Source organism: Misgurnus anguillicaudatus, chromosome 7 (genome assembly GCF_027580225.2).
Source record: "Misgurnus anguillicaudatus chromosome 7, ASM2758022v2, whole genome shotgun sequence".
In the NCBI taxonomy this organism is placed as follows: domain Eukaryota; kingdom Metazoa; phylum Chordata; class Actinopteri; order Cypriniformes; family Cobitidae; genus Misgurnus; species Misgurnus anguillicaudatus.
Genome location: NC_073343.2, coordinates 32,938,502 through 32,964,111, shown reverse-complemented (window position 1 = coordinate 32,964,111; position 25,610 = coordinate 32,938,502). Strand labels below are relative to the sequence as shown.

The following is a 25,610-nucleotide window of genomic DNA, read 5'->3' as shown; positions in this document are numbered from 1 at the left end:
ATGTCCTCGATGGAGGTTAGACTCCATAAACGGTTTTCCCACTTTGAAGAGGAAAGTTTGAATCAGGTTTTTGGTGCTGACACACGCACTGATGGGCGTATGCTGGGTGGTTGCCCTTGGCTCCTGTTTTGGAAAGTTGACCGTTACTTTGTTGAATGAATGCACAGTCATTCTGCAGTTGGTCAAAGCTCGGCTCACACCCCTGACTGGGCATACAGGGGGTTATACAACCTTTTCTTAAGTATCTCGGTTTTCCAATGCCATTACTTCATGTAGTAAAATGTGTAGACAGTCTGTTCCTGAGGACCTTGACATGTTTTCTCCGGTGTGTGAAGGATGGGCATGTTTGTTTCCAATCCCAAGGACGTAATTTCCAAATGAAAGAATCACAGTGTTTGATTTTAAATGACGCATCCATATGCAGGAATAAAATAATAACACTAAACAAGCGGTCTGTGAGTCATGGATAAAGTCAACACTTCAGTTTATGTAGTTATAAAGATATGTAAATACTTACAAGGATACAAGGGAGAGTTGTTAAAATTTATTCCATTCAGTCTTTTTTGGTGTAAGTGTAAATATTGAATATCACTTTCTGTTTAGACACATACAGTACCTTTACTGTATACTGCAGACAAGTTTTAAACTTTCCACCAGTTATGACTTTTATTATGACAACATTTCTCAATTTATGTTGTAAACATAGAGTATATAAGTTCAGTTGCCACAACATAATGTGCCATTATTAAGCCTGTTACATGCTTTTATTTGGCCATTTAAAAAAAGATCAATAAGTAAAACATCAAACAACAAACATTTTAAAGTTGGTATTATAACTATTTTTTTCAGATTTCTTCCAGCTATTTTGGGGTTAGGAGAAGAAACAATATAATAACCATATATTTTGTGTACAACAGGTTCCAGTTACACAGAATTAAAGGAATACGGACTACCGGCACATCCGGGAACTTGACTGTAAATTTCGTCACTGCCCCTTTTCGGGGGATAAAAAAGCAGCGCTTCCATTCAAAATAGCGGAACAAAGCAACGTTTTTACACAGCCGGCAGGCGTAAATAACTTATGAAATCACTCAAATTAAACATGTCGAGTATTTATCTGTCCATCCTGCCTAGAGCGCGAAAGATACATTAAAACATTTAATTTGGTCAATATAAAAACATGTCCCTTTCATTCTCACAGCGTCAAATTTTGTGTAACAACGCCATCCAGTGATTGCTGGAAATATCGCTAAGCCAGTTAGTTGTATGACTGGATGGAAAAGTGCACTCATTACTCTAAATATAAAGACATAATAAATAAATACGAAGTAACTTTCAAATACGAAGTAAAATCATTCACTTGCTTCCCTGTTGACTCGATGAGGTACGAGTTTAATGTCCGGGTAAGACACCTCTGGCCAATAGGGAGCGTTGTTACACAAATTTGACGCTGCGAGAACGAAAGAGACATGTTTTTATATTGACCAAATTAAATATGTTTATTTATCTTTCGCTCTCTATGGCAGGCAGGGTGGACAGATAATTACTCAACATGTTTAATCTGAGTGATTTCATAAGTTATTTACGCCTGCCGGCTGTGTACGAAGGTTGCTTTGTTCCGCTATTTTGAATGGAAGTCAATGGAACGTCTAGTGTGATTTCCCCCAAAAGTGGGCGTGAACCTGTTCAGAGACATTCTATGACGTTGCGCCGGTTGGCGTATAGTCCATTTTCTTAAAAAAAATCTAGATAATTTACTCACCACTATGTCATCCAAAATGTTGATGTCTTTCTTTGTTCAGTCGAAAAGAAATAATGTTTTTTTTTTGAGGAAAACATTCCAGGATTTTTTTCATTTTAATGGACTTTAATGGACCCCAACACTTAACACTTAATTCAACACTTAACATTTTTTTCAACAGAGTTTCAAAGGACTCTAAATGATCCCAAACGAGGCATAAGGGCCTTTTCTAGCAAAACGATTGTCATTTTTGACAAGAAAAAATAAATATGCACTTTTAAACCACAACTTCTCGTCTATCTCCGGTCCTGTGAAGCGCCAGTGCGACCTCACGTAATTGTGTAGTGATGTGGAAAGGTCACATGTTACATATATGAAACGCACATTTGCGGACCATTTTAAACAATAAACTGACACAAAGACATTAATTATTATCATTCGACATACAACATCGTCTGAACGGTCCTCTTTCTCCACACTTGTAAACACTGGGGCGTAGTTTTGCATAAGTCCTCTGTGACCTCTTGATGTGATGACGTATTACGTGAGGTCACGCTGGTGCGTCACAGGACCGGAGATAGACGAGAAGTTGTGGTTTAAAAGTGCATATTTTATTTTTCTTGTCAAAAATGACAATCGTTTCGCTAGATAAGACCCTTATGCCTCGTTTGGGATCGTTTAGAGTCTTTTAAACTCTGTTTAAAAAAAGTGTTAAGTGTTGAGTTAAGTGTTAAGTGTTGGGGTCCATTAAAGTCCATTAAAATGAGAAAAATCCTGTAATGTTTTCCTCAAAAAACAATTTCTTCTTGACTGAACAAAGAAAGACATCAACATTTTGGATGAAATGGTGGTGAGTAAATTAAGGGTGACCATACGCGCCATTCTTCCCGGACGCATCCTGGACGCATCCTGACCAGGATTTCGGGTTCGTCTTCCGGAAGTCGTATTTTGTCGACTGCATACGTCATAGAGGATTACTATTATTATTACAGAAAAGCAAGCGTTATCTTTTAAGGTAAGAATGAAACTACGATTGTACGTCTTATGTTTTTAACTGAATGGCGTATGCAGTCAACAAATACGACTTCCGGAAGACACACCGAAATCCTGGACAGGACGCGTCCGGGAAGAATGGCATGTATGGTCACCCTAGTAAATTATCTAGATTTTTTTTAAGAAAATGGACTAATCCTTTAAGTATTATGGTGCAAACAACAAAAAAATGTATTAGGAGGTTAAACCTTTTTATTTATAATGTGCGGTTTTATTATATTAAAGTGTCTGCCACACAATATCTGCATAAATGTATATAAATATAAATGTATGACTGTGAGGAAATTTGTGACAACTGCTCTGTTTTTGAAAATAAATAAAATCCCAAAATCCCAATTTGATAAAGATATAAATAAAAAATTATGACAATTGATTCCAATTTTATAAAGATTTCAATTTAAAAATACAACAATCTTTAGGTCAAACCAAAGGTATAATATCCTAAAATTCAGCAGGAAAAAAATATGCTAAAACAATGTTGATGCATCTTTGGCTGAAAGTTATTGTCATTCTAAAATCTCTCTTGTTTTATTTTACAGCGGCTGAATGGTTCAGCTAATATTTACTCAATAGCACCGCCTGAAGGCAGACAATGGGATTACAGCCAAGATACCTCAACATGTGTCTATATGCCAAACTACCAGACTGTTACAGTTCATTTAAAACATCATCACACTGTCTCGGACGTCTTGACTGAAGCCTGCAGGGTAAGATACATTGTGTCCTTATAGATGCGAGTCATTTATTTATTAATCATTTGTAATTATTTTAATTGAAAATTATTTAAAAATATATCTGTCCCCATAATAAAAGAATTATTTAGTTCATATCTACATATTCAGTGCATATTTGTGGCAAGTTTGTGAAACATTTCCAAAAACATGGACTGTACACATGGCTTGTGGTGGATAGGAAAGCTCCAAAAAGTGCATCCATTCATCAAAAAACTAATTCATACATGTCTTCAGAAGTAAAGCAATGGATTTTTGTAACGTTATGACAGGCATCTCTCCCATGAACAGGCATATACTTTAGTTTGTAAAGCTTTAAAAATGGGGCACCATCCAATGCATTATAAAGCTTAAAAGAGCCTGGATATTATTTAATATAAAAGATGAAAGTCATATAGACCTAGGTCTGTAAAATATGGGCTAATTTTCATTTAGTGCTAAACTTTTCCTTTAAAAGCTTATAATTCATGACTAGATGTGAAAACACTTTGGTTTGCAGAGATAAAGCCTGTTGTAATGCACTTTTAATTTAATTTGTCGTATTAGAAGCAAGTTTAATTTCTTAAGTCGTACTGGGAAATTTAAAATAGCTTTTTTTAGCTCAAGGGCCTGGACCCCTACATGCACAGTTTAAGGCTGAGAAGATATGTAGGAGAAAGAATGGAGATATGTACACCGTCAGACGATGAACTTCTGCAGGACTTGGTAAGAGATATTTCATCATATCTTCATGTTAGTCTTATAAAGATCAGTGGTGATGAAATGAGTGTGCACTAATTGAAGCTGCTTTTTTATCCTAGTCATACGAGGAGCTTGAGGTCGGTCAGCTGAACACATACACACTGCGGATGTCTCGACCAAATCTAACTATAGACTTTGGTGAGCACGTAATTGCAAAGTGCTGCTTAAAACCTCACAGGGACCTATGCTGCTTGTTCACAGTTTCTAACCGCATCTTTTTTCTTATCCACAAGGGTTTGCTGTTGCAGGCTATGTAGACCGCCTGAAAAACAGTCGTATCGCTGTCAGTGAAGTTCTCCCTGATGGGCTTGCTTTCAGCGAAGGTACTTGTCCTGTGATGTTGTAGCTTTTATCTCTGAGGTTATGTAGGTTATGTTTGAAACAGCTGGAAGATGTATGATCTTTGTAGATACAAGGACCAACCACTTCTTCTGCAGCAAAGAATATACTTTATATACTTTATGGTATACTTTATGGTATACTTTATGGTATACTTCATACATTTCATATATCAAATAAATGAAGAGTTCAGAAGCAAAAGCTGCTAAACGCCACCTCTGTCAAAAATGAGATAATGATATTTAATGAATAATTTGATAATTTCATCAAACACTTTCGCTTCAAATGCGCTTAATCCCGGCCTCAGACTGTTCAGAAATATTGCTTTGTTGGTCGAATCCCTAAAACCACCCGTCGCTTTTTAGCAAAGTCCTCTAAGTGGGATTGGGAACAACCATGGATTACATTCAAACTTGAGTCCTGAATACAACTCGAATGTGGCAGCCACATCCATCACAGCGCCCCCTAGTGTGTGGTTCAGTTTCCTCATTTTTACCTTTTAAATTCTGACTTTCATCATTTGGAATGTTTTAAGTTGCATCTTTTGTGATTTTGCAAATGTTTACTGTGTCTTGTCCAATAAACCTAGAAATGGAAAAAACACACGCATGCACTTAGAGGGTTTTGCAGTGAAAGTCAAATTTGTTAAATACCAACAAAATTACTAAAGTGACATTTGTGAAAATAATGCATTTTCAATAACTAACTAATAACCTTTTCATTGCCATTAAAGTGAAATTACTGAAACGAAACATAAGAGCCTGACCAAACATGCTCATTTACGAGAAAACATGCATCTGAACTCTTCAAATATTATTTATCATTGTAACCTTTCTTATTGTTTTCAACGGATTAATTTGATATTATTTTTAGGTCTAAGACCTGGTGATGAGATCTTGGTTCTGAATGGATATGAGGTGTCCTCTCTGGATCTATCTCTGATCCAGACTTTATTTAGTGGTGAGACTCTCAACCTGACTGTGAAACGTCATCCGTCCTCCGTGCAACACAATACAGATACTCCAAAAACACAGACCGTACGGAGACATGACTTCAGAAACCACCATCGAGCCAAATCCTCAACAGGTATTGAAAACATATGCAAATAAACATACTTAACTCATTCCCTGCCAGACTTTTTTTTTTAATCTGCCCGCCGTGCTTTTCACAAAAGTTTCACAAAATGCCTTCCGGGAAAATTTTCTTTCATAAATATATAAACATACAAATATGTCAAACAAAAGAACAGACTCTCTCCTTTCAAACAAACAAACAAAATGGGGAAAAAAGTTCTCTTTTTATAAAATATGGGCAGTTTTCTTTAAAAATACAAATTTTTAGCAAAAAGCTGAAATAATTACATTTTTGTAAAGGAATTATGTTAGAGATCAGATTAAAAACGATTATCAAAACATACATGGAGTTTAAAATGAATTAAATTAGTTTTTGCTTAGTTTTTAATAAAGTGGATAAGATTGCCCTCAAGTGGATAATAGCGGAATTACAGATTACCGTAGAAACTCGTCAGGAAAGTGTCATTGGCAGGGAAATGTTTTATCTTAATTGACGAGATAACTTGTCAATGGCGGGGAAAGAGTTAAATACAGTCAGGCTGCCTTTAAACTGAATATGAATCAAATCTTAACCGTACTTAATTTCATAATAGACTTTCTGGTCATATGGAGTGACGATATTACCTTCTCATTGTCATGTAGAGTCAATTTTTTTACATCCCATTTGTTTATTTCTTGTCAAATTCTCCTGTTTTACTTAGAATATGGCACTAAATTGGGTTACACACCATGAAGACTCAAATGGGTACTTTTAAACACGTTTACTATTGAACACTTTACATGTGGTTTCAGTGCTTGTGCGGTCCTCTTCCTAAAGCATTTGTGCTTGCAATACATAGAAATAGATGTGCATACACGTGGTAAACATGGTACAGTAAACATGACAGCTAGTGAGAAATAGACTATTGCTTTCCTGTTAAAATGCAGTTTCTGGTAATGCGATATTGTTTGCTGACAATGTTACAGTGGTCAACTGCACATGTTTGCAAAATGTATATTTCATTGTCAGAGAAAGTTAATCATGAAGTGTTACACATCAAATGCTAGGGGTTTCTAAAAAAAACAATAGAGTACAATCTGATGTAGCATTATTTTGATCAAACATGGCCTAAATTTATCTATGACAACTTTCTAGTTGTTATGCATTCAGAGTCAATTTTGTAGACATTGTCACACCTCACCCTTAAACTTCCTCCTCAGCTTCCTCTAAACGGACTGTTGTTTGTACTGACTCAGTCTTTTGTCAAACTAATTAACAGACAACAGTAAATACAGCGAGGTTAAGCGGTGGATAAGTGAACTGGATTCAAACTCTTGCTGGTTTTAGATTAACCTGGTAGGTGTATGATAGCCTATTTTAAATGCACGTTATGATGGTAGACGGACAATATTGAGGATATGACACACTTCTGTTAAATGTTATTTTTAAGCAAATGTTAACTTTTATTTGTGATAGTTTTGCAAGAACAATTCAATAATGTCTGTTTGTATTGGAGTATTACAACAATAGTATAAATATACAATCTGGTATTACTATAATATTATTATAATGTTATTCACTTCAGATACATTGGGGGTATTACTGCCAATTCAATACTGAGTGCTTTATTAGATTGGGTATTAGTAGTATCAAATACTTTTATAAAAGCTTTGTTTATATTGTAATAAGAGAAATAACCTATTTTTATTGATATATTAACTGATTGTATTATATGTAAGGGATAATGTATAGGCAGCATGTTGTTAAATAATAATATTTAATAAACCCTGACAGCGTGATCAGGACCCGACGTGAAGCGCAGTGTGAAGGGGCTTATTTTGTGAATTTGCAGCATCCAGGTTAATGTGTGTTATTAGTTTTAAGCGGTGGTTATCTGAAAAGAGCTTAAAAAAATGCTCATTTCCAGCTCCCCTAGAGTTATTTGATTCTTACCATTTTGGGATCCATTCAGCTGATCTCCGGGTCTGGTGGTAGCACTTTTAGCATAGTTTAGCATAATCCATTGAATCTAATTAGACCATTAACATCCCGCTCAAAAATAACCAAAGAGTTTCGATATTTTTCCTATTTAAAACTTGACTCTTCTGTAGTTACGTCATGTACTAAGAACGACGGAAAATTAAAAGTTGCGTTTTTCTAGGCTTTTATGGCTAGGAACTAGACTCTCATTCTGGTGTAAAGTAAGGACTTTATTGCCGTAACATGGCTGCAGGAGGCGCAATGATCTTACGTAGTGCCCGAAAAAGTTTCCTCTGCTCTTGAAAGTTACTAAGGGGACTATTTTCAGGCGCTGCGTAATATCATTGTGCCTCCTGCAGTCATGTTACAGCAGCAAAGTCCTTGATTATTACGCCAGAATGAGAGTATAGTTCCTAGCCATATCTGCCTAGAAAATCACAACCTTTAATTTTCCTTCTGTCTAAGTACAAGATGTGACTACAGAAGAGTCGAGTTTAAAAAAGGAAAAATATCAAAACTCTTTAGTTATTTTTTAGCGCAATGCTAACGGTCTATTCTATCAGATTCAGTGGATTGTGCTAAGCTATGCTAAAAGTGCTAGCGCCAGACCCTGGAGATCGCCTTAATGGATTCCAAAACGGTAAAAATCAAATGTTTAACCCTAGGGGAGCTGGAAAATAAGAAAATTTTCAAAAAAAGTGGAGTGTCCCTTTAAAGAAGAATTGTATTATGGTATTAGATTGACCTAGTACCTGTACTTGTATAGTTGTACTGAACTTGGTACTAGTACTAGGATCTCTAGCCTTAATCTTATATTACAGTAGCTGTTGTTGTACCCTTTCACAACATCCTTAACGACTGCATCATATTACCGCACCTCGACAAAATGCAACAGAGATTGCTTAATGTTATTTTGGACAAAATAAAGAGGAAATTAAACGTGTGTCGAATGAAGATGCACATTTTGTGAAGAACAATGTGTCGTTTTTTTAGTTGCGTAGTTGTTATAGTTAAATTAAAGCGTATTTCACAGCCCTTATGTGACATTTCATCTAAGCTTAAGACACAGACATTAAATTTGTGTGTACATGAACAGAGAAGTAGTAGTGATGACATCTGTAACGACAAGGAATACAGTATAAGGGGTGGTTCACAGTGTGTGTTTTGTCTGGAAAAAAATATGTTATTTTTGATATGCAAGCGTGCTTAAATAGAGAACGGGGTGTTTTTTTCCAGGCGCATCTGCGCCGCAGGTCATGTGACAAGAACCAACCAATCAGCTTCACTCTTTGCGTACAGAATAAATATTGTGTCGTGTAAACATCGTATTATTATGTATCAACTCAATATGGATGAACAGCTGATCATAGCTATACAGGTATACACAGGACGAATGTTTCGACACTGTACTGTATCTTAACATGGTCATATAACTCACTAAACTATGTGCAAATACTGACTTTAAATGTGATAAAGTTGTATCCTGTATGCAGTGTAACAAAATGTAGCATTGATTTGATCTGTTTTAGCATCTTTAGTTGTGTGTAAGATCCAAAGTCAATAATGATTTATTTACAGAAATGCATAAATTATAAACTAAAATGAAAGTATGTTTGACTTTCCTCAGATGTGTCCTGTGTGGCAGAAATCCAGTCTGTGACTGATAATGATAATCAGCACAACATCCATCGAACAGTGCAGTACAGTAAGGTAAGGACTTTAACACTACTTTAAAGGATTATTACACATTCTTAAAAAAAATCTAGATAATTTTCTTACCCCTTGTCATTCAAAATGTTGATCTCTTTCTTTGTTCAGTCGAGAAGAAATTATGTTTTTTGAGGAAAACATTCTAGGATTTTTCTCAATTTAATAGACTTTTAAAGTTTCAATGCAGTTTAAAATTGCAGTTTCAATGCAGCTTCAAAGGTCTCTAAACTATCCCAAACAAAGCCTAAGAGTCTTATCCAGCAAAGCTATTGCCATTTTTGGCAAGAAAATAAAAAAATATGTACTTTTAAACCACAACTTCTCATTTTGCACTATCCGTGTGATGTGCCAGCACAACCATGACGTCGAAAGGTCACTGGTTACTTATGTGAAACACACATTTGCAGACCATTTTAAACAATAAACTAACATAAGGACATTTATTAATATCATTCCACATACAACAATGTCTGAACGGTCCTCTTTCTCCTCAGTTGTAAACACTGGGGCGGAAGTTTTGCATACGTCATGCTTGACCTTTCGATGTTATGATGCATTACGTGACGTCGCGTTGGCGCTACAGGATAGTGCAAGACGAGAAGTTGTGGTTTAAAAGTGCATATTTTTCTTATTTTTCTCGCCGAAAATAACAATCGTTTTGCTAGATAAGACCCTTATGCCTCGTTTGGGATCGTTTAGAGCCCTTTTAAGCTGCGTTGAAACGGCAATTTTAAACTGCATTAAAACGGTAAACTGTTGGGGTCCACTAAAGTCCACTATATGGAGAAAATCCTGGAAGGTTTTTCTTAATAAACTTAATTTTTTTTTTTTTTAAGAAATTGGAGTAAATCTCTAATATTAAAATGATTTATATCAAAAACCTTGATAGTTTTCTAAATGATAGAAGTTTGTGTGTGTGTGTGTGTGTGTGTGTGTGTGTGTGTGTGTGTGTGTGTGTGTGTAGCAGCTGCATTGTCAAAACTCATCTGCCAGTATTCGTTATCACTTAATATTTAGCCTCTTCATGAATCTTTGGCATTTGCACGTCTTGCTTATTACTGTCAGTAACACATGATCTTGTATTTATGCCAAAGGCTAAATACAGTCAAGCTTACGCACATTTGTGACCAAGGACAGCTCATGTTGATCATCATCATCACACACTGTGATAAAAGTTGTCATTTAGACATGTATGTATGCCCTGTGGAAAGGACCAGCATTGGTGAAACACCAGTATGTGTGTACCTGTTTTGGATCCTGGCTTTGGATCCTGGTCTCCAGTATATGTTGGTGGTTTGCTGGTGTCTGGACAGTCTTCTTAATTCACTTCTCCAGCAAGTCTTCCTTAGCAAGTTAGCTTTGCCAAAAAGTCATGCATTTTTCATAGAAATGAATACTAGTCAGGGTATCAAATGTCTCAAAGAGTTTTCCAGTGCAGTACTGTATGCGTATGTGTTTGTGTTTACTTGCATACACAATATAATAAAAAATCTTGATTTCTTTCCCTGCGTTTAGACTTGTTACAGATGTTTTATATATGTATAGTTAAAAGAGCTGGGTCTTCATTTTAATCGTCTGCTTTAATCTTTTTGTATACAGTATGGTCTGTAAACAGTAAATTAAGGAATCCATAGAGATGTATTTCTCTTTGATTCGGGTGGCTTTAGTGTTCGGGCTTGCTCTTCTCTTGATGTACAAATGGATTATTAAAAGTGTTGTGTTGATGTTGCTGCTCGTTGCTTACAACAGGACACAAATAAATAAACTTAAAAATAACATTTTAGGGCGGTTTAATTCATGTGGACAGTTGGACCTTTAGTGCATTTATTTACTAGTTATAACAGCCACATTATATTCACAGTTATTTATATAATACCAGTCCTTCCAGAAAAACAAGGAGTTTTTGTTTTATTGTTGTGAGCAAAAATCCTTGATCTTGTGGCACGTTTTCTTAAAAAATGCGATGGAATATGCAGGATATTTATGCAATTTTATGCAATGAAATTGCATGAACTTCCAAAAACTGCGTGAACTTGCAAAAACTGTTTGCAGCTTTGCATTGATCTTCACGAAGCGTAATTACGTTACTTCCCAACATTCCCATAACAACAGGAGACATGGCTGCGCATGTATGAAGTGAATGGAAAATTTTTCAGCTAAGATAAATTCAACATTTTTCTGCTAAGATATATGTGACTTTTTGCTATGAAAATGCGGGGATTATGAAATCATGCAAGCCCCACATATTTTGCGAGCAGAAATCTGCAATTTATGTGGCAAAGAATGCGGCCCCCGCACAAATATGCAGACTTCGGTTGATTATGCATTGAATCGTGCGATCGCATAATCGCGATTTTCTGGAGGGACTGTAATTCACATTATAGTCAGGCTTTTTTTTGGGTTAATGAAATCGTAGGGATTATGGAGCAGTTTTGCTTGTTAAACTTCTGTTGTTGTGTTATAAGAGGAGGTGGATTGGAGGAATGAGAATCAGTTTTTATTGTTTTCAGTTGAGTAGCAGAGTCTCTGCACGCTGTTTAAAACAGTTCATAATATTTTAGCATCTGTGTCTGTGAGTTGCTGATTTAATATTTTTGGCTAATGTGACAGAGACACACTGTGAGTTGCTTCTGGTTGTAGCTATTTAGAAATGGAAAGCATGGCTTTAATGAAAATTATGCCCTTGGGATCACAAACATTATCGCCATGACAGTTAGGAATCATCTCTCTCGGTAGTAAATAACAGATTTATTTAAAGTAGTTAAGTTGTAAGTATACAGCACGTTAATATGTCAACAGAATTGAATTTATACTGATTTGAACAAAAAACACAGTGTTTGAAGAGAGTGCTTTTTGTTACTCTATTACAGAGGTAGGATTTTTCTGAATTTAACCCAGACGTTTGTTTATGCAATTTATCCAAGATATTGCATAGTGTGATTCAAGTGTGCGTTCATGTGAAGTAGTTCCAGGTCTGTGGACTGCATTACAGTTCCATATCACTACGGCAAGTTTAACGGAAATACTGGATTTATTTCATTATTTTATTACAAATAAAGCATATATATATGTGTGGTAGTGAAAATAAATTAAATGAAAATAATAATAATACTAAAATAATCAAAATTGAGCAAAAAGCTGAGATTATTGCATTTTTGTAAAGGGCTTTTGTTAGAGATCAGATTCAGAGCGATAATCAAAACATACACAAAGTCTTTACTGTTTTTCAATTCATGAATACTTTAGTGTTGGGTAAGAGTGCCACCTAGTGGATAATAGCAAAAATGTGGATTTGCGTAAAAACTCATCATTGAGTGCGTTTACATGCACAGAATAAGCGGATAACTATCAAAAATCTGCTTATTATAGAAAACGTTTACATGCAAATCAATAAACCGTCCATGCAGAAAACTGCATTTACATGGGACTTGGAGATTTGTCAGGTTTCTCGCAGGAAGTGATCTCACCGCCTATAGTACAATAGGGATGTTCGTATTGACCGTTTAACCGTTAACTGAAGGTAAGAAATTATGACCGATTAACATTATCAGTTAAAATAAGAAATATTTGTTAATACATGGTGCGTGTCGTCATGAGCCGACAGACATTTCGCCACTTTTCTATCTTTAAGTTGTGAATGTCCTGTAAATGACACAAATGATTGCTGCCCTGACGGTCTGATAAAGTAATCATTTGTATGAGAAATCATTTGTATGCGTGTTTGGAAGCTGAACGGAGACGCGCGTGTCCGCGCAAGATGACGCGGTCCGTCTTGGGCACATCCGGACAGACGTTCGCTGATGGCCTTTGACCCTAACCATAAACATCTAGCTCTTTTTGGACAAACGGAGAAAGACGACGCAAAACCAAAACTTTCTGAAAAGCGTCCTGCTTTAGAAATGACCACTGTGGTAGATGAAACGGAGACAATCTGCCCTTTGGATATTAATCCACTGGACCGATCGCGTGCTTTTTAATAAGGTAATGTTGCGTGAATATCTGATAATGTATGAATCCTGGTTCTGTTGTTGATCTGTGGCTGCTGTTTGCATGTTCAAATTAAATGTTTTGTTTTTACTAGTTCACAGACAACCATCAACTGTATTTTTACTCAATGACAATTTCATATTAAAATCTTATCAGTTAACGGTTAATGTTCGGTTTAGAAGCTACGGTTGTCGGTCGGGAAAATTAACTGATATGAGCATCCCTAGTACATAATAGTTGATCAAAAAGCCGACGGCATATCTGTCTTAAGCTATATTGTTCCATCTCTTCTCGTGTCTGCAGAACCTGTATATGTAACATCAGCTTTTATTTTTGCAGTTTCTCTGCCAACTGCTTTAGTCGAGTGGAGACTTTTATGCGTTACTTTTTGTGCTTACTTTTGCATCTGACATTTATCTTTCACACATGGAGACATGCGTACATGGACAAAACTGTGAGAAAATCAGTTACAGTGTTTACATGGCACGCGAAATCGGGTAATGATCAAAAAACTACCTGTGCCGACCGATTTTTGCTTACCCCGTTTATGGGTTTTTCCCGATAAAATAAAACCGTTTTACGCGTTAACATGACCTGACGTGTTATCAGTTTATTAAGCATAATCGGCGTAAGACTGTGCATGTAAACGCACTCATTGGCAGAAAAGCATTTTCTCTTAATTGACGAGATAACTTGTCAGTGGTGTGGAAAACGTTAAGCATAGAAATACTACCGTGACTAAAGAGCTTACACATACTAATGCATTAAACATTACAGAAACATAAACAAACATAATCATCCATACTGTTAGTTTAGAACAGCTGTAAAACCTTACATTGGGTGGCGGTCTAATGCTATCTCGTGGCAATTCCTACGTATTTTTTGAGGTGGCTAATTTGTATTTATTCATACGACCACATTTGTACATATTTGTATGATTTGCTTTGTCCCTTGTGATGTTGAGGTTAGAGGTGAGGTTTCGTTATTGTTTTGTTTATGATAATCATACGTTTTTGTGTGATTTACTCATACAAATTAATATGAATAAGCCAATGTGTAAAATAGGTACGAAGGTACGACCAGGCTGGATGGTCTAATACATTTGTTAAGCATTTTGTTATATTGTAAGGGGTAATATTAGCATGCTTAAAATTGGCTAGATTTTAGCACCATGTTTTCATCCGTCCTAAACAGATGGGCTCGAAATTGACCCTGTTTTAAGTGCAGATGGGGATTTTGTATCTGGCAAGAAGTGACTTTCAACTGTCAGGCTTCCAATTTCATAATCATGCCTCAGCTCCTCAATTTACTTCACACATGACTTCAAAAAGTCTGAGATTTCATGGCACCAAATCAAAAAGTCCTGAAATTCAACATTGGCTGCAAACATTTGCACATACAACCATCAAAGTCTTCTCAAAAACCAGTTAAAGATCTCCCCTCAATGTTCATCACCTCCAGTGTTTAGTGTTGGGTTAGGGGGATGGGAAGGACTAAGCCAGGCAGTCAGCATATGGCTTTAATCTAGTTAATAATCTGAGCTTATTTAACTGACCCTGAGGTCTAGAAGAGAGACACGACTCGTGACTTCAGTGCTGCCCTGGGTCGAGTTCGATGGCAGAGCAGACAGATCGTGATGCCAGGCCGTGCATTTATCTTTCAACACTAATTGAGCTTTTCTTCTGTAAGCACTCGCCCGTTGAGCTGCTCTGTTTGTTTTTTACCATGTGTTGTTTCTGGCCAGAGTATGTTAAGGAGGGCAAGGACATCTACTTTAACTCCACCGTTTTTACTTTACACCGGCTGGTTCAGAGCAAGATGACTCGACTATTGAAGGATATCGCTGCCTGTGTGACCTGCCAGCAAGCTTCTGATGGATCTGTTTTCATGGTACCTCAAAGAGAGATATCTTTTATTAAATATTAATGTATTTATAGGTTTTTAAGGGGCTTCATTTTGTTCAGTTTTCATTTATGTGGGTAAACAGGCCATGTTTACACCACAACATGTTTAACCAAAAACGGGTCGTTTACACAACAGTGGTGGTCCTGGAAATGCAAACTTTCAAAAATGGGTTTAAAAATGCAAGTTTTCAAAAATGTAAACTACAAAACGCCAATCTAACAGTGACGTCACATGCATGCCTATTACACGTTCGGTCCACAAGCATGCACGAGTACTTCACAACCTTAACAATGGCGGGTTGCAGGAGTGTATTTGTGTCGAGTTTGACTTTATTAACACGTCTCCAACAAAGTTTACAAAATGTTGCCGCTTTATAGTGCAGGGTCACTTGTAGTATTAAACGTACCATATCGTACGACCAAACAAAACTCCTTGATGGTTTCGCCGTCTTGATTGTTTGTATTTGTGGCTCTCTAGAAGAATGCATATGTGTGTAGTGTTTATTTACAAGGTAACATCGCCATCTACTGGTCTGGTACTCATACTACAGTGCTTTTAGTCATTTTTGCAGATCTGTGTGAACTCAGATCGGTTTGACAACGTGTGTATGCCAAATATTTTTGCGTTTTTTTGAGACAATGGTTTAAAATATCAGAGTTGGTGATGAGATTAAAGTTTTATTTATATGTCACATTATTATCTATTGAACTTTAATAATCCAGTGTTTGTTGTAATGGTATATTTGTTTTGATGGAGCACATGGCCTACCCAAACTTGTAGATAGCTTAAATGTAAACAGTGGGTTGTCATCAATATCAGTGGATGTAGCAGGAAAACAATACTTGTGCACTGGAAGAGAGGTTTTGTTTCGTGGTGATCTTTTATTGATTTATGTTTGTATGTCTTTATTTATTCGGGTTTAAAACGGAAGATGGCTGCATGACACAATTGCTGTAACCTCAGGGATATAAATCACTGTCAAATCTTTACTATGGCATGACAGGACATTTTGCTCTGAGCAATGGCTATGAATTTCCCCAGGGACACTACATCCTTACTTGGCTTTTCATACATTTTTTATGATTTTATAAGAGCTATAAACTAAGCATCTTTTCGGGTCTGGCTGGGTGTAAATTTAAGTCTTTACACACGTGGAAATTATTTTTTAAGAAGGTGTTTGGTGACTTGTCTCTTGTTGAAGTGGATTGGTAATATTAGTTTAACACCTTGCCCATTAAATACAGCAAATGAGGCTAATCTCTATTTTGGCAGACATAAAGCACCATGTGCCATAATCCTTACACCTCCTATATGCGCTTTCCCGCGACCTTAGATAAGTCACAATTGTTTTATTTGTTGCAGGAAGTTTGCATGTTTTTATTGCTCTGTCGTGATATTCACAGGATTGTTTGTTGTTAGACGCTTTTTAATGTCATTCCCCGCCAGCCTTTTTTTTAAGTTGCCCGCCAGCATTTTTGTGATTTTCACAAAATGCCTTCCAGGAAGATTTTCTTCTGTAAATATAGACCCCTTAAAACATTGTAAACATTGCAACTTCTCCGGGTGGGCGGGGCTTAGCTGGAGGCAAAAAGAGCAGAGGAGGCAATGTTGAGAAGCGTATGCTAGCACGTTTAGGAGGGATTTATTAAACATGGATGCAAAAGAAGGTTAGGAACTGTCCAAATATGTATAGTCACTGATTCTGCGGGACCGTGACAGCTATTTTTGTAAATGAACTCTTGCGAATTTAACCAGATTTTGGATATTTCCTAGAAAACATATGAATTACTTTCGGGTGGTTTGGGGAATTTTGTTAAGGCTTATTGTCTTATGTAACCTATCGCTGGGCTAACTATGATTAGCAATGTGGATTATTTTAAGAGATCATTCAAAGGATGGCACACACATCTATCGCTGTATGTTTGTTTAACATTTAAGCTACACAATAGCGCTGAAGGTTGGCAACTTTTACCTATAAAACAGAAACCTGCTGATTTGTACTAGATAAAACCAACACACCAGAACATATGCATTTATTATTTTACCTGATAAACATGAGCTTTATGATCGTCTGTATGCCGTATTGCATTCAACCACAATTGTCTTTTTGATTTCTGTGAAGGAATGCCTGCCGGGATCCGGTAAAACTTTAGTTTTGAATTAAAAGTGCTCTTTCTTCTATTCTGGCAGCCAAAACACAACAAGATGACATTTTAAAGTCAAAACCTTAAACTTTTAGCGTGCCGGCTATAAGTTCCTACTTATTTTTTGCCTCCAGCTAGAGCGGTGACGTCACAGTGACCTAGGCGATTAAGGGGTATATATAATCATACAAATATATCTAATATAAGAACAGACCCTCTCCTTTAAAAAAAAAACGCAAAAAAGTTTCATCCTATCTTCATTTGTTCTCTTTTTATAACCTCTCAAATATGGGTAGGTTTCTTCAAAAATATTAAATTTTGAGCAAAAAGCTGAGAAAATTGCATTTTTGTAAAGGACTTTTGATAAAGATCAGATTCAGAACGATTATCAAAACATACACAGAGTTTTCTATGTTGTTGAATAAGTTGATGCTTCAGTTTATATAAGTTGGGTAAGGGCACCACCTGTTGGATAATAGCGGAATTATCGTAAAAACAAGCGTCATTGGCAGGGAAATGTTTTAATACTGATTATCAGCTTTGTTGTAAATCAGTTTTGGTTTTACTAGCCAGACAGGATTTGTTTTTGCTTTAGATGCGTTTCAAGCTAAATTCTAAAATGGATACTTCAGCCAAATATCAAAGTTTTCCCATGATTTACTCACCCTCAAGCAATCCGAGATGTCCATCATCTTTCAGACAAACATATTTGGAGTTATTTTTGTAAATGTCCTTGTGTAAATTACTTTAAACCCCAAAAGTGCATTCATCCTTTACAGAGGTAATCCACACGGGTCTTCTAAGGGTAATCAATGTGATTTTGTATGAAAAATATCCATATTTCAAACTTTATAAACTATAATAACTAGCTTCCGGTAACAACGCCATCTTGGACTGGATGAGCTGGGAAAAGTAAGGACATTTACTAAAATAACTCCAAATGTGTTTGTCTGAAAGATGATTGACATATGTATCTCGGATTGCTTATGGGTGAGTACATCATGGGGTAATTTTGATATTTGACTGAAGTATCACTTTAAGTATGTTTACTTGTTAATAAACCCTTGAAAAACATTTATGTTTAGTTTAGTGGAAAAATATCTATTAATGCCAAAATCTGGTGTGGCAAAAGGTTTGTTTTGGAGTGTCTGAGTGGTGGGTTTAACATGACAGGTCCTGTTTGTGTTGGATGTGTTTTTAGATCCTGTCTGGGTTTAGTGTCAGGTGACCTGTAATTGAAATAAACAACAGTCTGAGATTACTAACTAAGGGCAGCATCTATTTATTTTGTCTACAGAACAGAACAAGACAGACCCAACAAGTGCAATGTTGTTTACATCAACATGTTTTCATATTAAAGCTTCAAAGCTGCAGTCAGTATTTGCCCGGGAGCTAAGATAGCCCATGAGAAAGTTAATGTTTATGAAAAATCTTTGAGGATTTTGTAGATCATAAGGATAAACCTGAACCGGTCTTTTCCTCTGCTTCATAACTGTGTAGTATATATTTTCAGGATGCACAGTAATGTTTGTGTCCACCGACCATCCAGAATCATCAGCATTGTTGTTGAACGGTGCGGCTTTTGAAAGTGTTTGAGCGTTGTAAAGGTGTTGTGCCAGCCAGCCATTGATATGCAGATTTCAGTTGCCACCAGCAGATTTTGAGCACCCCACATGTCGATTTTTCAACCCTGTCACAAAGACATGTCCTTTAGAAAGATCAATAGCCAAACATCCAAGATTTTGCCCTCTTTCTGGAAATGCTCGATTGTTGACCTGGAGAGAAAAGGATCTATATGTTTTAATGAAGAAACACGTAAAGATGCCAACTTTTAGGGTGGGAAAGACCGGACGAAAGAGCTTTTCACTGGCCAGAAGGACCAGGTATCAGGCTGTAGGTGCCTGGAGGAAACTTTACAGACTGATCTTCATGGTGAGTGTTGGATATAAAGATGAAGACAAAGAAAGACGGACTATAATGCCTGTTATTACAACTGGTATTAACATCAGTCCCAGGAGATCAACAGATTGATCATAGTGTTGCATTAGCAGTGTATGGATAAGCATCTGCCAAATATATGCAATGTAAATGTAATATTGCTGTTTATACCTGGTATGATAATTTATAGTAATTTAAGGTTATGGGAGACTTACAGTACATTAAGATGAGTTGTTGTGGATGCAATATAATGTATTTAATATCTATAATAAACCAATTTGCATGTTAGATTATTCACATGTCAGATTTACAATATTAGAATATAGTCAAAATATTTGTAACATTTTGTTATAGCGATTACTCTCCTGCATGCATCACTTTATCATCTCAGTATGTTAATGAATGCAAATCTTGGGCATGAATATTAATTTTAGTATAATTTATTTATACGTTTCTAAAAGAGGTTATTCAAGTTGCTTGAACGGTTTGATCACAATATGCATTGAACCGCATTTTCACTGAGCTGAATCTTAATACTGAGTGTAGTTTATTATCTGTGAAAATGAAAAGAAATGAAGACTTTCATGTTGAGGTGTACAGATGACCGGACTGAAGCTTTTCACAGCTTATATCGCAGCAGTAAAGGAGTAAACCTGAAACTACAGATTTAATCTTTCTTGTACTGCTGTCTGTGTTTCTTTATTATTTTTTAATGACATATTTGTGCCATTTAGCAAGCAAGTTCATACATGAGTTTGAATAATTATACCGTATGTGGTTTGGCATGTTTTCTGGTTGTGTTTGAGTTTAAGTTATATTCGATTTGGCATGTTTTCTGCACAGGTTTCTAAATTACTTCAGCATAAACAGACAATATTGAGCATATTAAGCAACTGAAATCTGCATATTAAAGGATCTTAAAGATGGCGGCGCCCACATTTACATCAAAAACAAGGTGGTTTTAAAGTCACACGGGTATATTTGTAGCAATAGCCATCAATACAATGCATGGGTCAAAATTAGAATTTTTTTGCTGAAAATCATAAGGATATTAAGTAAAGATCATGATTCATGAAGATATTGTATTTCCTACTAAATGTATTTATTATTAGTAATATGTGTTGCTAAAGACTTCATTTGAACAACTTTAAATGCCAATTTTTTTATTTTAATTTTTTTGCACCCTCAGGTTCCAAATTTTCAAATAGTTGTATCTCGGCCAAATATTGTCCTATCCTAACAAACCATACATTAATGAAAGGCTTATTTATTCTTTATAAATATCAAAAATGTTCCCTTATAACTTGTTTTGTGATCCAGCAGTGACAACATAAACAAGCTGCTTTGTGGTCAACACGTAACTTCCGGTAAATTCCGGAAGTACTTTAAACATAGTTTATTTATATAACAAGCTATATAAACAACACATAGATTACCCAGAAAACCAAAACAGTTGATATTTTCGACGATGTATTTGTTCAATAGTCAAGTCAAGACCATTAAAAAAAACTAAAACCGGAAGTAAAGTTCAGACCAGACGCGTATCGCGTCACCGCACGTGCGTCCGATGAAACCGTGTCTATATGATTCTGTATTTACCAATTAAACCAAATTGCATTTTCGCCTTGTTTGAAGGAACTGCTTTTCCATCACAAAATGTTTGCATTTCATACAAATGAGCTAATCAAATATTTGAAATCAGTATGTCGATTTTGATTTACCATGTTAATATTTACTTGTGTGGCAATAACCGTGTAATAAGTGTGATAATGAGATCCGCTTCGCGTCTGGCTCTTGATAACTCTCATCTGGCTGTACATTATCTTTTACTTAAAATGACATTAGATACATTTGATTGAATTGACGTGACTTTGACTCAAGACTTAAATTAAGAAATGACTGCAGACTTTTCACCGCAGCATTTAAGAGATGTTCAGAGTCACAGACTGATGTCTTGTGTTTTTACTTTTTATTTCTCTCCTAGCATACTAAACAAGCCACGACTGCATTATAATCTCTGGAGTGTCTGTGCTGTATTTAGTAAACCATGCTGCAAATGCAATCTGCTGTTTCTTTACTCTCTCTTCCTGGCTGACTCATCGACTCATTTTGAACATAACCATGAAAATCACCAAGCAAAAATTTCATCTTCTAGAGTCATTTTCTAAAGTGATAGTTGGCTGTGTGTTCTTTATTTTTTATATACGGTATAGACGGTTTCAGCAGCAACATCAACAAGTGGCTTTCGTGGTCAAACACGTATTTTCCGGTAAACCAGACCACCAGATGCGCAATCGCGTGACCGCATGTGTGTCCGATGAAACCGTCTATATATACATTTATCAATTGGTGACATCATCATTAGGGATGCTGAATTAGATCTGGGTCTGTTGATCTCTGGAGTCCTCTGAAAGCTGAAGATGAGATATGGAGACCAAACAATCTGACAACATTCACACATTATTTATAAGTTATACTGAATGACAAATGTATGTGTTCGGCTCTGGTCAAGAAGACTAATGTGGCATATATGTGTTTAGGCAGTGAATTGGGTGAATGTTTGGTGGGTTTAGTCTGTGTTTCTGATTCCTGAACAAAACAAGAATTAACTGGTTGGATTTTGCAACCACAATGTGCGACAATGTAGTTTCATATAAAAGCTTGCATAAATACAGAGGCCCTTAACTATTTTACTATTTGTATAATAAACTCAGAAGTACTCAGAAGTGCCATTACTGTTTGATGATTATGCATAATTATTGTAATTTAACAAGAAGTTACTGTGGCAGAGATCATCATTCACAATTTTAACATACTGTTTTGTCATGTTGCTTCAAATTTGTATGTCTTCCAGTTGAACATTAGGAGTTATTTAAACCCAAAAACTAAAAGTACCCCATATTTTTTCATTTTTATGCTATTAGGTGTACATTTTATGCCTTTCTTCTTTGAACCAAACATATTTATAGTTGTATTAAATAATAAACTGGCTTCTGATGTCTTTGTAATGGCATTGCATAGTGGCGATGTGCTTGATGGTTATCCTTATCATATTAAGGAACCTACAGTATACTTCAATGGGTTAATATATGTGACCCTGGACCACAAAACCAGTCACCAGTCATAAGGGTTCTTTTTTTTTATTAAATTGAGATTTATGCATTATCTGAAAGCTAAATGAATAAGTTTTCTATTGATGTATGGTTTGTTAGGATAGGACAATATTTATAACTACTTGAAAATCTGCAATCTCAGGGTGCATATTTAGAAAACCGTCTTTAAAGTTGTCCAAATGATGTCCCTGGCAACACATATTAATAAAGATAAATACAATTTTGATATATTTACGGTAGGAAATTGACTAAATATGTTCATGGAAAATGATCTTTATTTAATATCCTAATGATTTTTGTGAATAATAGTTGTGATAATTTTGACCCATACAATGTATTTTTGCCAAATTGCTACAAATATACCTGTGCAACTTATGACTACTGTAGATTTGTGGTCCAGGGTTTTTTAAGGTGAAATGATACGTTTGTGAGAAAATGTTTTTTTGTGTGTGTATTTATGCATCGCATTTAAATATAAATACATCTAGATTAGAAGTTTTATCTAGAAACTTTGGTACGTAAGATGATCATTGGTTCTCGCGTGACTCGTATGCAGGGGTGAATTATGGTATAAATTTCAATTTATTGGTAAACTATTCCTTTAAGTCAGACTTAGCAATACAAACGCACTATTGATTCATTTCATAGTCATATTTTTGATTGCTATATTTAAATTATACCACTTATATACAACCCTGTGAAATATTTGAAAGAATTAAATGTAGTCTTTTTCTCCTCCTTGTGTCTCTTGCAGAGCGTGGATACAGTTTGTTCTCTCTATCAGTCCTTCCAAGAAGTTTCTGGAGGTCTGATGGAGGGTCAAAGGGCTCCAACAGGGCCTGAATCCTCCATCCTGAGGCCCTGTCCGCGTCATATGTCTGCCACAGAGAGACTGTGCAAGGTCATCCAGGAATTAGTAGACACGGAGAAATCATATGTTAAGGTGAGAAGTAATCCTTTATTAACACAGACCAACACACTGAAGTGAACTCTCATACAAAACAACCATATATATATAAGCACTTGAACCATGTGTATGGTAATATCATTTTAGTCATGCATTTAGCATTACAATAAGCAAAACAACTAGATTTAGCAGAACACACAGGAGAGTTTTTGTTCATTCCCACAGGACTGGCAATTAAAAATCTCCTCGAGCAGGTGACGGGAAAACGCCTCCCATCTCATCTGTTTAATGAATAATAATGAGGCTTTCATACAGTATGATTATATAAACATCAGAGGGCTGTTGATGTTAAAGCTATGCTGTTGTCATGTGCTCACCTGCTGATGATTCGAGCGCACTTTGATTTGGAAAATGGGGGCAGAGGATCATTCCAGAGTTGTGTACAAGAGTCTTTTGTCTGTGATATGCTGCATTGGCACATGCAATAAGATGGCACCCTAATGAATGCAATGCCCTAACTTGTCTACAGCACTCAGTACAAGTCTGAGAGGACCTAGCGGTTAGATAATCGGACCGTTGCCGGTTGACCAAAAGGTTGCCGGTTCGAATCTCACAGCCCTTAAGCAAGGCACGTTTCCCCAAATTACTTTGGCGCTGCAGTTTTCATGATTTTCATTAACTTGCATTATGTGTGATGCCGTTTGCCAGTATCTGGGAAATCTCTTATATTTCCATTTAGTTAAGTCTTAAATTCATATACTAGATGTTGAATACATAGTGCATAGTACGGAGTTTGTGTTTTTTAATTTCTAAATTTAATTTGACATTTTTGTCAAAGCCTTAAGGTGCCGTCACACTTTTTTTGGACGTTGATGCGAATATGGGCGAGGAGCACTTCGTCCATCTTTACATTCGGTAGAGAAATATTACACTATGACATACCGGTTTTCTACTGGTCACATGTATTCATGTGATACAAATTCGTAGGTCAAAGTTCACCAGACTTAAATTTTGGTACGCACTACGTAGCAAAATATGTTGTGGCTAGAAGGGATACAGCAAACGCCAAAATCTCATGAAATCTCACTGGATGAGCGTTGCTTTTATCCTGATCCTAGCCCCAAACCCAACCTTTTTAGGGATTTCAGTGTTTGCTGTATCAATTCTAGCCAAAACTGCACAATATCTTTTTGAAAACTGACTAGCTTTCTTATAACTCTAATACCACCATTGACAAGTTATCACATCAATTAAGAGAAAATATTTCCCTGCCAATGACGCTTTCCTGACGAGTTTTTACGGTAATCTGTATTCGGTAATCTATTATCCACTAGATGGCGCTCTTACCCAATTTATAAAAAACTGAAACAAAAACTTATTTTATTACTTTTAAACTCTGTGTATGTTTTGATAATCATTCTTAACCTGATCTTTAACAAAATTCCTTTACAAAAATGCAATTATTTCAGCTTTTTGCGCAAAATTTGGTATTTTCTGAAGAAACCCATATTTGAGAGGTTATAAAAAAACAAATAAAGATAGGATGAAACTTTTTTTTCCCATTTTGTTTGTTTGATTAAAAGCAGAGGGTCTGTTCTTTCATTTGATATATTTGTATGTGTATATATTTATAGAAGAAAATTTTCCTGAAAATCACAAAAATTCTGGTGGGCAACTTTTTAAAAAAGGCTGGCGGAGAATGAGTTAAAAGGATAGTTTACCCAAAAATTTAAATTCTGTCATCATTTACTGACTCTCATGTTGTTACATTTCTTTGTGCTGATGAACACAAAGGAAGAGGAATTTGTAACCAAACCGATCAGAGGCCCCATTGACTTCCATAGGATTCTTTTATCCCACTATGGAACTCAATTTGGCCTCTGAAATAGTACTGTAGTATTTTTTTTATTGTATTTTTGTTTTGTATGGCTGGATGAGGGGCAGAGTTCTGGAGATGTGAAGTTCAATTAATAAGAGATCATGATGTGTTTCTATCTTTTACCTTGCAGGACCTTAACTGCCTGTTTGAAATTTACCTGAAGCCTCTGCAGAAGGAAACTTTTCTCACCCAAGACGAGGTGAGACCCGACTTTATATTACACCGAAATTGAAAAGTCTGTGTAGGATAATTTTGCACAATCGCTCACTGTAATAATAAATTCTGCCTCATTTGCCTCCACATTGCAAAGCATGCATGTCCCCATTTTACCCGGTTATGATTTATGTTAAGCTCAACTTAACAGTTTTACAACTGCAGCTGAACTGAAT

General features: G+C 36.0%; 1 protein-coding gene across 3 annotated transcripts in view; it reads left to right on the top strand.

Moving 5' to 3' along the window:
• The window catches only part of LOC129418114 (rho guanine nucleotide exchange factor TIAM2), an 89,688-nt gene that overhangs the window by 50,778 nt on the left and 13,300 nt on the right, over positions 1–25,610 (top strand). For all 3 annotated transcript variants that reach the window (XM_055173030.2, XM_055173029.2, XM_055173031.2), the window contains exons 10-17: positions 3,334–3,501; positions 4,126–4,230; positions 4,326–4,404; positions 4,500–4,589; positions 5,479–5,691; positions 9,266–9,348; positions 23,190–23,378; positions 25,352–25,420. In XM_055173030.2, coding sequence (XP_055029005.2) covers positions 3,334–3,501; positions 4,126–4,230; positions 4,326–4,404; positions 4,500–4,589; positions 5,479–5,691; positions 9,266–9,348; positions 23,190–23,378; positions 25,352–25,420 — 996 coding nt within the window. The remainder of the gene's footprint in view (positions 1–3,333; positions 3,502–4,125; positions 4,231–4,325; positions 4,405–4,499; positions 4,590–5,478; positions 5,692–9,265; positions 9,349–23,189; positions 23,379–25,351; positions 25,421–25,610) is intronic.